Genomic DNA, 17,172 nt, shown 5'->3' with positions numbered 1-17,172 from the left:
CCCCTCTAGGTGGTCACAAAGCACTGAGCTGATCTCCCTGTGCTATGCGGCTGCTTCCCACTAGCTATCTATTTTACATTTGGTAAGGTATATGTGTCCATGCCACTCTCTCACTTCATCCCAGCTTACCCTTCCCCCTCCCCATGTCCTCAGGTTCATTCTCTATGTCCGTGTCTTTATTCCTGTCCTGCCCCTAGGTTCATTAGAACCGCTTCTTTTTTTTTTTTAGATTCCATATATATGTGTTAGCATACGGTATTTGTTTTTTTCTTTCTGACTTACTTCACTCTGTATGACAGACTCTAGGTCCATCCACCTCGCTACAAATAACTCAATTTTGTTTCTTTTTATGGCTGAGTAATATTTCATTGTATATATGTGCCACATCTTCTTTATCCATTCATCTGTCGACGGACACTTAGGTTGCTTGCTTCCATGTCCTGGCTATTATAAATAGTGCTGCAATGAACATTGGGGTACGTGACTCTTTCTTTTTTTTTTTATGAATTGATTGATTGATTGATTGATTTTTGGGTATGTTGGGTCTCCGTTTCTGTGCGAGGGCTTTCTCTAGTTGCAGCTAGCCAGGGCCACTCTTCATCGCGGTGCGCGGGCCTCTCACTGTCGCGGCCTCTCTTGTTGCAGAGCACAGGCTCCAGACGCGCAGGCTCAGTAGTTGTGGCTCACGGGCCTAGTTGCTCCGCGGCATGTGGGATCTTCCCAGACCTGGGCTCGAACCCGTCTCCCCTGCTTTGGCAGGCAGATTCTCAACCACTGCGCCACCAGGGAAGCCTACGTGACTCTTTTTGAATTATGATTTTCTCAGGGTATATGCCCAGTAGTGGGATTGCTGGGTCATATGGTAGTTCTCTTTTTAGTTTTTTAAGGAACCTCCATACTGTTCTCCATAGTGGCTGTATCAATTTACATTCCCACCAACAGTGCAAGAGGGTTCCCTTTTCTCCACACCCTCTCCAGCATTTACTGTTTCTAGATTTTTTGATGATGGCCATTCTGACTGGTGTGAGGTGATACCTCATTGTAGTTTTGATTTGCATTTCTCTCATGATTAGTGATGTTGAGCATTCTTTCATGTGTCTGTTGGCAATCTGTATATCTTCTTTGGAGAAATGTCTATTTAGGTCTACTGCCCATTTTTGGATTGGGTTTTTGTTTTTTTGATATTGAGCTGCATGAGCCACTTGTATATTTTGGAGATTAATCCTTTGTCAGTTGCTTTGTTTGCAAATATTTTCTCCCGTTCTGAGGGTTGTCTTCGTCTTGTTTATGGTTTCCTTTGCTGTGCAAAAGCTTTTAAATTTCATTAGGTCCCATTTGTTTATTTTTGTTTTTATTTCCATTTTTCTAGGAGGTGGGTCAAAAAGGATCTTGCTGTGATTTATGTCATAGAGTGTTCTGCCTATGTTTTCTTCTAAGAACATGTCCTGTTTAATATACAGTATGTACAGTTTTGAAGCATATTTTAAATTAATAATTACACTGTGAGCTTTTATTTCTATTATGAATTATTGGAAGTCTCAATCCACTTATTTAATGCTTAGATATACATTGCAATTCCTTGAGGCAGTAAACAAAGTCAATGATCTTAATTTTTATTATGTAACATTTTACCTACAACTTATAAGATAGATCTTGGACTCAATTTTCAATCAAAATAAACTTATAAAATGTTTCTCTTTAATAGTTTCAGGATCTAAGACATTGATAAATGTTATGGACTAGGTCTAAGACCTACCTCCAAATTACTACTGTATTATTTGGCCACACACTTTAAGTTCAGCCCTCAAATTATTTATCAAAAGCTCCTTCTCAGTTTTATTGATCACTTTTCTAGGTTTTGGTTTCTTACATATGACTTTCGTGGATATAGAGCCACCTAGTTTCTTTGGTGGCAGACTCTTTTCTCTACCATCCCTCTGTGTCATGCTTCCCAATAAAGTGTCCTTTCTAATTTATTGGCTTCTAGAACCTTGGGAAGGTTCAGTGGAACTCTCATTTGACTGAGACTCAAAAGTTTTCTCTGGGACTCTTGGATTTTTAAAATGTGTCTGGAGCTACTGCCCAGGGTGAGGTGAGGTCACACGGACCCGCTCTACTGCCCCAGTGCAGACTTGCTTTGTCTGTTTTATCTAGAGCTTCTGTTTTGTTCAGTCTGGCTGACTCTGCCACCATTGTTTGATTTTTCACTTTTATGCAGGCAGCATTTAGCTTCTCCTTGAAAATCGTTGAATAAATATTTAAAGAATATTGCTTAGATATACATTGTAATTCCTTGAGGCAGTAAACAGAGTAAATGAACTGAATTAGTAGCCTAAACAAGGGCTTCTGGAACTCTGGGCTCAACCTGAGTTTAAAATATTTACATTTCACACTAAAGTATGTAGGGATAAAGGGGTATCATGTCATTCTCAAAAGTTTTAGAAAAGAATCATATATGTATGTTTACACACAGAAGTATCAATAAATGCATGCACAAAGGAGAGGGTAAAGCTAATGCAGTAAAATTTTAGCATTTAGGGAATCTGGGAATTCTTTGCCCTCTTCATGCAATTTTTCTGTAAGTCTAAAGAATTAAAAAATAAGTTCAAAAGTTGATTTTTTTAGGAAAAAAGAAGACATTAAAAGTTGTTTGAAAACTTGGCAAATATCTGGAATAGATAATGTAAATGTCTTTTCACAGTTCTATAATTATATATTTCCTTAATCATGTAAATCTAGATTTTTCCATAGACCAGCTTATCAAGTGGGGTGTTTGTCTCTTCTTTAACTTTTCTATTAAGTTTCAGAATAGACTAGGTCCAGACATATTTGGAGAAATAATATAAAATAAAAAGCAGTCATTCAAGATATTTTGTTATTGTTGCCACTGGGTTGCATTCGCATCAGAGACTCACTGAACAGCTGTCAAACATCTTCGTAGTTATACAATATCATGTATGGAATGTTGAAGGCTACTTGAGAATCTGATTCATTTATTTACAAATTTATGGCAAATGTAACACATTTTCAAATGCCATGATTCATCGATTAAAATGCATTCTAGAGGCTATAATCTACTTGCGGGGTGATGATAGCCTAAAGTCTTAAAATGATCAGTAAGGAAAAAGTCTGACTGTAACTATGAGTAGCAACTATACCCCAGTTAAAAAAAAAAAAGAAAAGAAAACTATATGTTCAATTTCTTTTGTAAATATAAGTCTGTTCAAATTAAAAAAAAAAGAAAGAAAGAATGTGAATTGTCAAGGTAATTTTAATGAAGCATTAAACCAAAAGATGGTTCTTGAAATATAAAAAATTAAATTCTAGTAAAAAGCAATAGGGCCTCAAAAAGTAATTAAATTAGTTTTTAATTTAAAAAAGTCAGGGGCCCTGAAAAGTCCAAATCCTACCACTCATGTTAAGGACCTCTACTAAGATAATGCTTCTGCTGTTGGGTTTGAACATTGGCTTCCAACTTCATTATCCTCCTCCACATTTCCCTTTTAAATAATTAGGTTAAAAAAAGAACACGGTGAAGGTTGGTATATGATTTTTTTTCTCAGAATGGCAAATCAGAAATAAAATAAAATTGTATAGTTTGATTGGAGAACTCTATTTACAAAAACAAAACCACAGTTTTCATATTTGATATCTTTTGAAAAAAATTTAAGGGTAAATTTCAGGGGCCTTCTGAGTCAGACTTCATGTTTGGCTGGCCTATAGTATTTCTTTTTTAAACATTTTATTATTTTTAAAAAATTTTTTATAGGAGTATAGTTGATTTACAATGTTGTGTTAGCCTCAGCTGTACAGCAAAGTGAATCAGTTCTGCATATACATATATCCACTCTTTTTTAGATTCTTTTCTCATATAGGTCATTACAGAGTGCCCATTTCTGACAGCTTCAAACTGCTCTTCACTAAGACACCTCATTTTACCTGTGAAATGAAAGCAGTTCTCTATTGAGATAATGACCAAAACTTACTTTGAAGCTTGTTTGATGCTTGAGAACAAACAGCTGTACTGACCCATGCCCATAACACCCTGAAGGGTTTCTATGCCTGAGATTGTCCCTCAATAAAAATTCTAAATGAACATCTTCAATTCAGAAAACATTGGTCCTCGGAGGCACTTAGTTCTAAGAAACTGCAAATCCAGATACTTGGAGTTTGGTATGATGGATACCAAGCCAATCAAAATTGGATATAAAAAAGTTGGCTACTAAGTTTGATCAGGAAGAAATGAGTTAAAGAAGCAACAATGAACATAGGGTAGGGTACCCCAGAGTTATGAATAGAGTATAAAGCAATAAAATATGGGACAGCTTTGCTACAGGTTCCTCAGAATCTGTTGTGATTATTTGTTAATAGATTTAGATTTGGGATTATTTCATTAGACTGATTTTTAAAATTAAACTTTAATGAAGATATTATTTTAAAATACAGTTCTATTTTTTAATTTAAATTACAACTTCATTGTTATCCTTTTGTGGGTAATTTGTTTTGAAAAGGAATTAAGTACTTTTTCCCTGACCATCTTAGTGACTCCTTCCTTGTGTATGGCTGTTTTGATCAAGAGATCCTTGTCCTGTCAAGCATTGCTGTAGATCAACTCTATTTTCCTCTAGATAATAGCTTCCCCTCAGCAATGTCCAGCTCTGGATTCTGTTTCTTCTCCTCACCCTAGAAATCTGTGCCAAGTCAGAAAGAGACAAAAGGACTCATAAACTAAGAAAAAGTAACTACAAGATACTTTTTGAGAGATTAGGGTTCATTTTTCATAGGGATTCTGCAATTTTTTTAAAGTTTAGAGTCATGGATAATTTTTAACATTTGCGTCAGTTTCATTTATTACAAACTCTTGCAGGAAAACTAACCTTCCAGTATGCCTTTTACTTGTGTTTAGATTTTTCCCCTTTGGGGAAGTATAGAAAGAACCATAAAGTCAGTATGAATCAGCTAGCTCAAGCTCACTGATGTCATCTGAAACTATAAAGGGACAAAGAATTAAGAAAGAAAGTCATACAGTTTTAAGTCCAAATTTGAGTTCATTGGGATTGGTGGGGTTGTGAGTAGAGTTTTCTTATACTTAGGAAGATCCAATGGTAATCTTAAATTTGGCTATAAATTTACCATTTCTAATTGTAGAGCTGCAATATAGATTCCAAAAATATAAAGTTTAGAAAAGGCCTCTTTGCCCTTTATTACACAATTTTTAGTGCCCCAACTTTGGTGCCTTCTCCAAATGGCAGACTCCTTAATACAGGAGCTGCTTGGATGACAACTTTGACTAAAGTGTAGATGCTGATAGCTTTTACTCTCCATTTCTCTTCCTTTTACAATTCAAAGCTGTGTAATTAGAGATCCATATCAGCAAATGCCTGAATTTTCCACCTCATCTCAGAATTGAATTTGCAAAGAAGATATCGCTGTTAAATTACTTGCCACCTAAATCCTTTTTCGTTTTTCGCCAAAGATTTTTAGCCATCAGCTGGTTTTCTGGACAAGGGATTAAAAAGTCCCCAAAATAGCAGGATCAAAATCATTTTGCCTAAACAAAGAGATTGAATTAAGTCTGTTGAATGGACTCTGCTTTCCTTGTGCTATGAGACTCTGCAGTGTGAAATGTTTTACATCCTGTCTGCCCGTTCTGGTTCTGCTCATTATATATAAAAAGCTCCTCCATCCCATTTTCAGCTTCCTTTTTTTTTCTTTTAACAGAAATGCTGGCCTGCAACTTACCTCCAGGAATAGCTCAGAGCTGATGCTCTCAACTTAGTCATGAGAATTACATTTCTCTCCTCTTTGGAAATATTCTCCCCCAGTCTCTGTAATCATGACCCCATAAGAGCTAGGTGATTGCAGTTAAAATGAAACATATAGTTTTGTAGAACATATAGGAAGCAGAAATCACGTTGTTGATTTCTCGTACCAACAATACGCCCTTACATTCTAAGCCACAAGAAATATTTATCTATAAGGACGTCTCTTCCCTTGAAAAGGAGGGTTTTATACGTAAAGCTCAGATCCAGTATATAATATTAAAAAGCATGCCTGTACATTTCTTATGTTGAAAATGTTTTCAAATAATGACTATAACTTATAAGAATGGTAGAACATTTTTACACAGTTTTCATGTTGGAAAATACCTACTAGTAGGAGTTATAAAATATATTGAAAAGAATCCAAGAGCACTCTTGAATAGGCTTTTACTTCTCATCATACGATGCTATTTCTGAATCTTTTACACAGTCAGTTTTGAAAACGAAAACATCGTTTTTCCTTTTCAGAGAAATGATAAGATTAATTTACCTGTTGAAATGAGCAAAGCAGAAGAATCATGAGCTTCTGCCTGTTATTTTGTTAACACTGTATAAACCAGTTATGTATTTTCCAAAGGATGCTTTCCAAATCTTGTACTTAATGATTATGTCCTTGGTATGACTACATATGCCCGACTTCCCACTTTCTCAGCCTGCATCCCCAGAGTTGTGTTTACTTACAGAAGCGCAGTTTTCAGACTTGTCTTCCACAAAACCAATTTGGCAGGGCGTCCTCTGATTCTGCAGCCAGTAGTCTGTAGATTCCAGCAGGCTGTTGCTGCGGAGAACCTGAGGGAACCAAGACAAACTTCTCAGTGTTATTGGCAAGATTTTCTATTTAAACAAGGAACTCTTTTCTGAAGAATCTGTAATTGTTTTGTTTGCCTCAGAGCATCTGGATATTAGAAAAAACTTCCAGGATAACAGCACCTCTAGAATGTGTAAAATATTCAACCAGGAACCCACTTTAGAGGGATACATTGAAGTGAATACTGTTGTTTCTTCTCTCATCTAATTCAACATCTGGAAATTTCAGTGTACCTGTGACTTTTGCATAATTTGCAATCAAGTGATTTTTTCTGGGTATGGTTCAATTGGCAATGGGGAATCAGACTTCATTTAGTGTTGGAACTCTTTTACATTCTACAATATGACAATTTTCGATTAAAAAATGTAGTTTCTCCATTTGGTGCAATACTGTTACCGAAATTATGATTCTTTAGTTCTTCAGCTTTGCTAGTATATCTGTGAAATAGGGCACAGTTCTTCTGGAACACTTAGGATACTATATTAAATTTTAAAATTATTAGGAATAAGTAAGTGTCTTACAACAACCCTTTCCCTTGTAGAAGCAGTATGGTAAAGCAAAATCAATTTCAATACATAAATGAACAACACCGACTGTGATTTACAAATGCCCTGTTTCTGGGCTTTGATTTTAAAGCAATGAAGAAAAATTGCATTTCTGAGCCAAAACATTTTGAAGATGCAATCTCATAAACAAACAAATGACTCAACCTCTGATATGTCTTAACTCTATTCAAATATTGTATAGGATCTTTCTCATCTTGTATAAGATTTCCAATGCTCTCCTGGTACCCTCTGCTTTATTAGGGTACATGTCTGCTACTATTTGACAACTACCTTCACTTAAGTAATATAACACATTTAGTCAGTTTGGTTAATGCCACAAAAATAGAATGACACTTCAATTACATTTCATTTGCACAGTGAAGGATTGTCTTCTTTTGTTCTATAAAGATAAAAGTACATTAATTTTTGTCTCTGCATGTTGAGTTAACCAAATATGTCTGACACATTTTTCTATAACATTTTTGTTTCAGCTAAGTGATATTATTACTTTTTAAATATTTTTCCCACTCAATGTTTATTATTCCTGGAGATGACAAATGTTCATCATTCTTTTCCAGAACAGTACAAAGAGACACTTTGATGAGAAGGTAATTGAATGATGCACTTCAGTTATCACTGCAGACTCAAGTTGGCAATGGAACCTCTCAGGTCTCTTCAAGATTTTATCTAAACTGTGGTTCTTAAAGTGTGAGCTGGGACTCCCTAGTGGTCACTGAGATCTTTCAGAGAGTCCAGCAGTCAAACTATGCTTATTATAATACTAAGATCTTATTCGCCCTTTTCATTCGAATTATCTCATGAGTACTGAGTGGAATTCTCCAGGGTCCACACGAGGTGTGATGGTGTAACAGGCTGACTGCAGAAGCAAATAGGAGAGTCTAGCTGTCTTCTTTTAAGTCAGATATTAAGAAGATTTGCTAAAAATGTAAGATGAATTTACTCTTCTCACTAAAATGCTTTGTTTTGGAAAACATAGATATTTTCCATAAAAATATGTATGTTAACATGTAATGTGTTTATTATTATTTTAAAATTATTTTCAAATAATAAATTATGGTTATTTAAATTGTTACTGTTATTTTAAAGTTACACATATTTAGAATTTTCTTAGCTTTTTTTCTATGAATTATAACTTTATTTAGTTTCTTTAAGCTTCAGTATTTTCATTTCTTTCTATGTGGCATCAAAATATGCTGAAAATACAATTTAGTATATAGCAAAAGCTGTTTTTTATAATTTTTATTTTATATTGAAGTATAGTTGATTAACAATGTTGTGTTAGTTTCAGGTGTACAGCAAAGTGATTCAGTTTACATGTACCTATTCTTTTTCAAATTCTTTTCCCATGTATGTTATTACAGAGTATTGATATGTCAACCCCAAACTCCCAATTTATCCTTCCCCCCCACCTTTCCCCTATTGTAACCATAAGTTTGTTCTCTAAGTCTGTGAGTCTGTTTCTGTTTTGCAGATAAGTTTATTTGTATCATTTTTTTTTTGATTCTGCAAGTAAGTCAGACAAAGACAAATATCATATGATATTGCTTACGTGTGGAAATTTTCTTAACTTTAATTTATAATATGGAAAATATCAGTAAGTATAAACCCTACAATCAGAAGCTTCATGAGGTCCCCCAACATTTTTAGTGTGCAAAGGAATTTTGATTCCAAAAAAAATAAAATTGAGAACCATTGATCTAGACTAACTTTATTTAAAGAAGAAAAGTCTTCTCAGTCCACCTCCTCCACTGCCATTCACTTTTACTTTCAGCATATTTAGAATAGAATTTAAGAGAATGGACATTAGTGATCTAACTGCGTTGAAATCCAAACCTGGTCATTAGTAGCAGGAAGACCTTGGGTGGTTGCCTAAAATCCTGAGTCTAGGTTTCTACACCTGTGAATGGAGAGAGTAACACCCACCTGGTGGGGGGGATCATTGGGGTATTCAGTGAGATGACAAGTGTCAAACACTGCAGCATGCAAGATGACAAGTCATCCTCTCAATACACGGTTCTCATTGTTAATATTTGATACGAACTTCAAAGGAAAATAGAAAATTGGATGCCTTTGCCTGAAATTAGTGGACTGAAAGCATTTCAGATGTATGAAGACAAATTTTCTTCAGCAAATATTCTGACCTAAGGTGTAACTTCAGTTCAACATTTTGTAGTATTAATGGTTGCAGCTACTATTTTTTGTGTGCTTAGAATGTGCTGAGAAATGTGTTAAATTTTTCATATATTTATTTTTTTATTACTTTTAAATTTAATCCTTAGTGCAATACTATAAGGGAGGAATTAAAGAGAAGGATCTTCATGGCTATTGTCATTTTGCAGATGAAGACCTTGAGGTTCAGAGAGATTTGAGTTCCTGCCCCAAGCTGCTCACAGCTGGACTTTGAATTCGGTTTTGAAGATACCAAGTCTGCGAGTGAAATCATTTAACAATGTTGCCTTGCATAACCCCTACAGATGGGTGTGATTTGGGGTATGTTTCTGAAGCGTTATGTGCCTCTAATTTTTGTAAACATAACTACGTTTACTCTGCATCATAATAATGTTAGAGATTTTAAATGGAAGCATCAAATGAACATACCCTTTAAGAATACTTTGGGGCTTCCGTGGTGGCGCAGTGGTTGGGAGTCTGCCTGCCAATGCAGGGGACGCAGGTTCGAGCCCTGGTCCGGGAGGATCCCACATGCCGCGGAGCAGCTAGGCCCGTGAGCCACAATTACTGAGCCTGCGCGTCTGGAGCCTGTGCTCCGCAACAAGAGAGGCTGCAATAGTGAGAGGCCCGCGCACCGCGATGAAGAGTGGCCCCTGCTTGCCGCAACTGGAGAAGGCCCTCGCACAGAAACGAAGACCCAACACAGCCAAAAATAAATAAATAAATAATTAAAGAATACTCTGCAATGCAGTTTAATAACTTCTCTGACTAAAAATCCCTTCTTAGCCATTTCAAAGCTCACTCCACAGAAATTAGGCCCTGGACCTTTTCTGTATTCTAACGTATTCAAGGCACATGTATGATGGTTGCAACAAACTGTGTGTCAACAGGAGAAAACAACTGCCACTTATCGGAGCTTATGAATTATTCCTGTCTTAAGTCAGCCCTAAGAGGGGGGCAGAGTTCAGACACAATTCACTTAGGTCTTCCAGAAAAGCGGTGGGCTGGACTGGCATATTTTCCAGGTGAAGCACAGAGAGTCAGAGATGGAAATGCCGAAAGACATCAGCCTGACACTTCCACACTGCAAGATTCCCAAGGCCATGAAAAAGACTGTCTCATGATGAGGCGGACTGAGAGAATTGTCAGCTACCTAACAGATTTCTCCTGTGTTGAACTTCTCTAATATAGGGAAATAGCACAGAAAGATTAATTTGTTGAGTCTTCTACTATTAGGGCATTTTTTGCATCTATTTTAAACATAAATAATAACTAAAAATATACAAAGATCTTGTTCTGCCCTATCCTAAGAAGGGGGAAAAAGTCGACAGCTTTATGGACCTGCTTACTCAGTGGAAAATGCTAGAAAGGCTTCCCACTTGGCTATTCCATATCCTTTGGATCTTGAGTGTCTTCTCAAAGGTGCATCTTTGCTTTAGAGGAAACAGAAATGTCAGAGCAAGGAAGTGAAATTTAAAGTGCCACCTAAACCTGTCAATTGCTTAAGAACAAATGTTTTGAGGAGAACATCTTTCATGAGAATATTCATTCACAGTGTAATTTTAAAATGTGAATTTTATTCATCATAATTTAAAAAAGTTTATTTGATCTTATCAATAATTAAAATACATTTCATTGATATGTAGAGATTATTAATTATTTAATACTTACATTCGTTCATTATTGACCAAGAAATAATACATTTAATTGAGAACTCTCTGGGCTAAGGCCCTAATAGTTGTTATCTGAATTAAACTTCTAGACTTATGAGGTAGAATTTGAGGGCTAATACGTGAAATGCGCTTAAAACAGTGCTTGGCATATAGCAAGTGCTCAATAAATATTTGCTATTATAAAAATGATTATTCTGTTTGCCCAGACTTAGAGGGGTCAATAATTTTCTTGCTAGTGGAGAGCTAGCATTTGAGCCAGGCTCTCTGGTCCCAAAGCCCCCATTAGCCATGGCTCCACTGAGAGCTGGTAAAATTACATAATTTCTCATCCTTGGATTCTACCAAACATATGTCTATGGATTTACCCATCTCTCCCTCAGGGGCCTGGTCTGGGTGGTCAGGAGCTTTGAGTGCCAGTCCTGACCCTGCTGTCTGTGTGGTCAGGCTACCCACCAGCTCCCAGCCTCAGTTTGTCCTTTGTGTACAATTAAATCATGTGATCTGAAGGGCCATTCTACATGGAACATCAGTAATTCTCTGCCTTCCTCCTCCTTTCATTCCTTCTGCTGTTCCAATTCCCAAATACATTAAGAGCCAAATAAGCAAAGAAAATAAAAATGCAGGCTTCAGTAAACCACTTAGAATCATATGTTAAGCAATTTTAACCTGTGAAAAGCTTTTGGTGTAATGGTTTAGCCAAGCCATTAGAAAAAGAGGAATGCTTGAAAGAAGAATATGTGCTTGAGAATTTAATGATTTTGAAGCTTTAGGAATATAATCTCCCTGCTGAGACAGTCACTTTCTGATGCGGGGGAGGGAAAGAGAAAAACTCACCAGCCTCTCAATGGCTCATTCATTTATCTGCTATTTTTAGCTGCAGGTTCAATTATTTCAGATGAAGAGCTAATAATAAACATGCTGTGCATTCACTAGTTTGAAATAACAATGGCACATTTTCTCTTAAAATTTCATGAGTGTCCTAAACAATGAAGAAAGATTGTTTTGCTCTCTTGTACAGTGACTTTCCTTTTTTATATAGAGAACCAAGTTGTAGGAATTTAGTATTGATATGGCATGGGGAGGGGAAAATGGACTCCTGGTAACCTGGACACAGCTCTAAACATTGCTGAGCAGAAAAAAAAAAAAAGTAATTAGACAGGAGAAGACAGTAATTTAAGGTTAGTCACAGAGGTTTGGAGGCAGAGCTGATATTCTCTCCCATCTCATCACTTACCGAGTGATCTTGGGCAAGTCATTTAGCTTCTGCAGGACTTAGTTTTTGCATTTATTACAGGAAGATGATTAAAGGCACTTCAAAAAGTTATTCCAAGGCTCAAATAAGAGAAGGTTCATGAAGGACTACCCTCTTACCAGAGTAGGCGATTGATAGGTGATGGCTTTTATTATGAGAATGCAGTAACATTTAGACAACACATTTTCCATCTTAACATTTTCTTGATCTCTGCACAGCACCTGGCAGTTTCTCTTTATTTGTATTTGTGGTGCTCCATTCTTATTTTACCCCTCTTGCTTCTCTCATCTCCTCCTTCACTCAATATTCGGTCAACAGAGGTTCACTGAACTCTTTTGATGTTTGACACCGGGAAAATTAAGATGAACAAAAATGACTGCTGTGCCTTGGAAATTAAACTCTAAGAGGGGAGAACAAGCACTGACAGGCCCGTGATAAGAGAAAGCAGGTGCTTTGATCAGGACGATCCGTGTCAGAGATCACCCAGGATGGAGTAGCCAGTTCAACCTGCGGAAGGTTGAGACTGTGCACTTGACCCTCATGTCAAGTTGAAAGATGCATCTGAGTTGTCTGGGGACGTTGGAGACGGTTCAGAGAACATGTCTCTCTTTCTAACTAGCTTTCCTCTCTGATGCCCTAAAAGGGAGTATCCCCTCTGCATAGGGCCTCAGCGCGTTGCTCTTCCCACTCCTCAGAATCCTTTTCCTCGGAGATCTTACTGACTCTCAGGGCACTAATTCCCACCTGGGGGGATGACTCACTGGTCTACGACTTCGTCTTTGACCTTTCTCTAGGGCTTGGCTTTTCACAGTTCTAGCTGTTAGTTATTTTTCTTGGATCTCCTGCTGTCACCTTGGACTCTTTGTGTCTAAACCCAAACCCTTCCCTCCCCAATTCCGGCCCTTAAAAGAAACCTGACTCCCTGACTTCTGTATTTGCAGTTAATGGAAGAACAAGTCTCTCTTACCTTGGCTTGAAATGTCTGTGCCATCTGGAACACCTCTTCATCTGTTTCTAGTCTTATATTCTGCTCTAATTTTTTCTTTAATTCACTTAACATTTGAGTACATGCTATAGACTAGTCTCTGGGTAATACAATAGTGAATAATGCAGACCCGATCTCCACATTTATGGAACTTAAAATCTGGCATGGAAACCCAGCAGTAAATAAAGGAGCACTGAAATACACTTTTAATTATAAATCGTGGTAGGTAGTATAAAGAAATTCAACATGGTGCAGTGATAGAGAATAAAAGAGATGGGGTGATACTTGGGAAGGGCAATTAGGGAAGACTGGATACTCACAGGGTCCTTAACAATTACAATTGTTAGCGTTGTAATGGTCTGTCTCTTCTAGCTCCTTCACCCCTTACCTCTCAAATCCATCTGGCTTACTGAAACCAGAATCAGAGATAAGTACTAGGCTTTGAAGACAAACCTGGTTTCAAATTCCAGTTTTTCCATTAATTAACTGTGCAGCCAAAGGCAGTCACTTAACCTCTTTGAGACTCAGTTTTTCCACCTACAAAATGAGGTCGGTGTTGCACTCACAATGAGGAATTTTTTAATAGACATTAGAAATACTAAACACACACAGTATCTGACTACTTTAGGTGTTCACAAACAGTGAATAGTGAATAATAAATAGCTATTATTATCACAAATATGATTACTGATGTTATGTAATTCTCTCCCAAGACCTTAACCTCAATTGATTAATTGACCCAATAAACATTAGTGTTATACCATCTATTCCTACTGGAAACCGGACCAGGCCCTGGGGAACAAGGAAGGACATATTTGCTATCAGTGAGCCTCAAATTTTATGGGCTTATTGTCAAACTATGGCCTAGTATTCAAGACAGAACCTAATTCAGCTCCCACTTGTTAATCATTTCATGAATATGTATTAAGCTCCAATGTTCAGGATACTGAACTATGCCCAGTTTAGGTGTTTTCCAGGCTTTGTCTCCAATACTTTCCCTGCACACACCCTCTGCTAGAATCTCCCAATTACTAAAAGAGCTCCACCTCCTAGTCTTTATAATGCACATTCTTTTCCTCATATCTTTCCACCAGCTCCCTGAACTTTTCCCCAGAAGTTCCTTCCCAGCTATCAAGATATAATTGAAACCAACCTCGTTTCCCTATCAAATGTTTCTCTCTTCTTCATGATGAAAACAATTATTTATCTCAGAATTTTGGAATGTGCATGCATGTCTTGTCCTTCCCATTAGATGATATGAGTATTTTTTCTGCAAGGCTTTTGTTTTCCTCAGAGATTTTATGGAAAGGTTGCAAAGAATTTTTATGTTGAGCAAGATTCCCATTTTCTACTTCTGTATTATCAAATATTGTCAAATTTTATTTTCTGATAATTGTTAAGTATAATGATGGTAAGAAGCATCAAAGCCCTTAAAGAGAAAAATTTCAAACACAAAATGCTACATTTGCCTAATGTATGTATCATGATTAATGATAGAATGGTGCTTAAAATTAATTGAATAATGTCAACAGAACAATGAACTCATTCTTCAAAAGCAGAGATTTATCGTTCCCCCACCCCCAAACAGGTAGACTCAGAGAAGTTAAGATGTGTTGGGATTTTGAGACATTGACTCTCTCAGTTGTCTGGAGGCTGGAGAGAACCTGGGTTGGCCATTGCAGGGCAAGCACCTCTGGCCATCTGCTTATTCAAGAGTTCCAAACAACTATTATTAAAAAAAATATGCATAATAATGTGGAAAAGATTTGGAAACACCGTCTAAAGAAATCATCCTTTCAAATGTTGCACACAATTTTCATGAATGTGTGTTGGAGATGAGGAAAGAAAAAGCAAGAAGAACAATAAAATGAAGGAAGCCAGATAAGTCCATTAATAGAGTCCTGAGTATCTCTCAGAGAAGGATCTCCAGGACCCTATTGCTGTTCTAGCCTTTTTCTAGGAAACTCAATTAAATTTTTCTTGCACAAAGAGATTGTAATGTGAGCAGGGCAATTAGATTTGCATAGTGAGTGTTAAAGATGGCAGAGAGTTGACAAGAATGATGTTAAGGAGGAATGAAGGCAGCTATTCATCAGATATTATTACCTATTTGCTCTGCAATAAACAGTGGCATCTCTACTGCAGGTAACATTTTCTTCATAGAGATATCACATCCCTATAAAATTCACCCTTTTATCAATTATAGGAAAAAATCTGTAAAAAATACAAACACATGGAAGCTAAATAATATGCTACTAAATAACCAGGAGATCACTGAAGAAATCAAAGAGGAAATCAGAAAATACCTAGAGACAAATGACAATGAAAACACGGCGACCCAAAACCTATGGGATGCAGCAAAAGCAGTTCTGAGAAGGAAGTTTATAGCAATACAATCCTACCTCAAGAAACAAGAAATACCTCAAATAAACAACCTAACCTTACACATAAAGCAATCAGAGAAAGAAGAACAAATACAACCCCAAAGTTAGCAGAAGGAAAGAAATCATAAAAATCAGATCAGAAATAAATGAAAAAGAAATGAAAGAAACAATAGCAAAGATCAATAGAACTAAAAGCTGGTTCTTTGAGAAGATAAACAAAATTGACAAACCATTAGCCAGACTCATCAAGAAAAAAAGGGAGAAGACTCAAATCAACAGAATTAGAAATGAAAAAGTAACACTTTTCATTTCATTTTCAAAAGTAACAACTGACACTGCAGAAATACAAAGGATCATAAGCGATTAATACCAGCAACTATATGCCAATAAAATGGACAACCTGGAAGAAATGGACAAATTCTTAGAGAAACACAACCTTCTGAGACTGAACCAGGAAGAATAGAAAATATAAACAGACCAATCACAAGCACTGAAATTGAGACTGTGATTAAAAATCTTCCAGCAAACAAAAGCCCAGGACCAGATGGCTTCACAGACGAATTCTATCAAACATTTAGAGAAGAGCTACCACCTATCCTTCTCAAACTCTTCCAAAATATAGCAAAGGGGAGACCACTCCCAAACTCATTCTACAAGGCTATCATCACCCTGATACCAAAACCAGACAAAGATGTCACAAAAAAAGAAAACTACAGGCCAATATCACTGATGAACATAGATGCAAAAGTCCTCAACAAAATATTAGCAAACAGAATCCAACAGCACATGAAAAGGATCATACACCATGATCAAGCGGGGTTTATCCAAGGAATGCAAGGATTCTTCAATATACGCAAATCAGTCAATGTGATGCACCATATTAACAAATTGGAGGAGAAAAACCATATGATCATCTCAATAGATGCAGAAAAAGCTTTTGACAAAATTCAACACTGATTTATGATAAAAACCCTCCAGAAAGTAGGCATAGAGGGGACCTACTTCAACATAATAAAAGCCATATATGACAAACCCACAGCCAACATCATTCTCAATGGTGAAAAACTGAAACCATTTCCTCTAAGATCAGGAACAAGACAAGGTTGCCCACTTTCACCACTATTATTCAACATAGTTTTGGAAGTTTTAGCCACAGCAATCAGAGAAGAAAAAGAAATAAAAGGAATCCAAATCAGAAAAGAAGAAGTAAAACTGTCACTCTTTGCAGATGACATGATACTATACATAGAGAAAGTTTTAAGTTTTTATTTTGCTTGAGTGAGATTACTAGGTAGTGTGGTAACTCAATAAGAAACTGATAAACTGTCTTCTAAAGTGGATTTGCCATTTTCATTCCCATCAGCAGGGTATGAGAGTTCAAGTTGCTCTATGTCCTTGTGAGTGCCTGGTGTTGTCAGTTTTTGCTTTCAAATTAATTTTAGTCATTCTACTTGGTGCACAGGGGTACTTCATCGAGGCTTATTTTCCTCTTATTTTTTAAAGATTTTTTTTT

The 17,172-nt window shown here is 36.6% G+C and overlaps 1 protein-coding gene across 1 annotated transcript in view; it reads right to left on the bottom strand.

Annotated features, from left to right (window-relative positions):
* SPHKAP (SPHK1 interactor, AKAP domain containing) overlaps window positions 1-17,172 on the bottom strand; it is a 119,223-nt gene that overhangs the window by 91,621 nt on the left and 10,430 nt on the right. The window contains exon 2 of the mRNA XM_068543663.1: window positions 6,504-6,611. Within this exon, the coding sequence (XP_068399764.1) occupies window positions 6,504-6,611 (108 nt within the window). The remainder of the gene's footprint in view (window positions 1-6,503; window positions 6,612-17,172) is intronic.

This window comes from Eschrichtius robustus, chromosome 5 (assembly GCF_028021215.1).
Source record: "Eschrichtius robustus isolate mEscRob2 chromosome 5, mEscRob2.pri, whole genome shotgun sequence".
NCBI lineage: Eukaryota > Metazoa > Chordata > Mammalia > Artiodactyla > Eschrichtiidae > Eschrichtius > Eschrichtius robustus.
The sequence above is the reverse complement of the archived record's forward strand: the minus strand, read 5'-3'. Positions and strand labels throughout refer to the sequence as shown.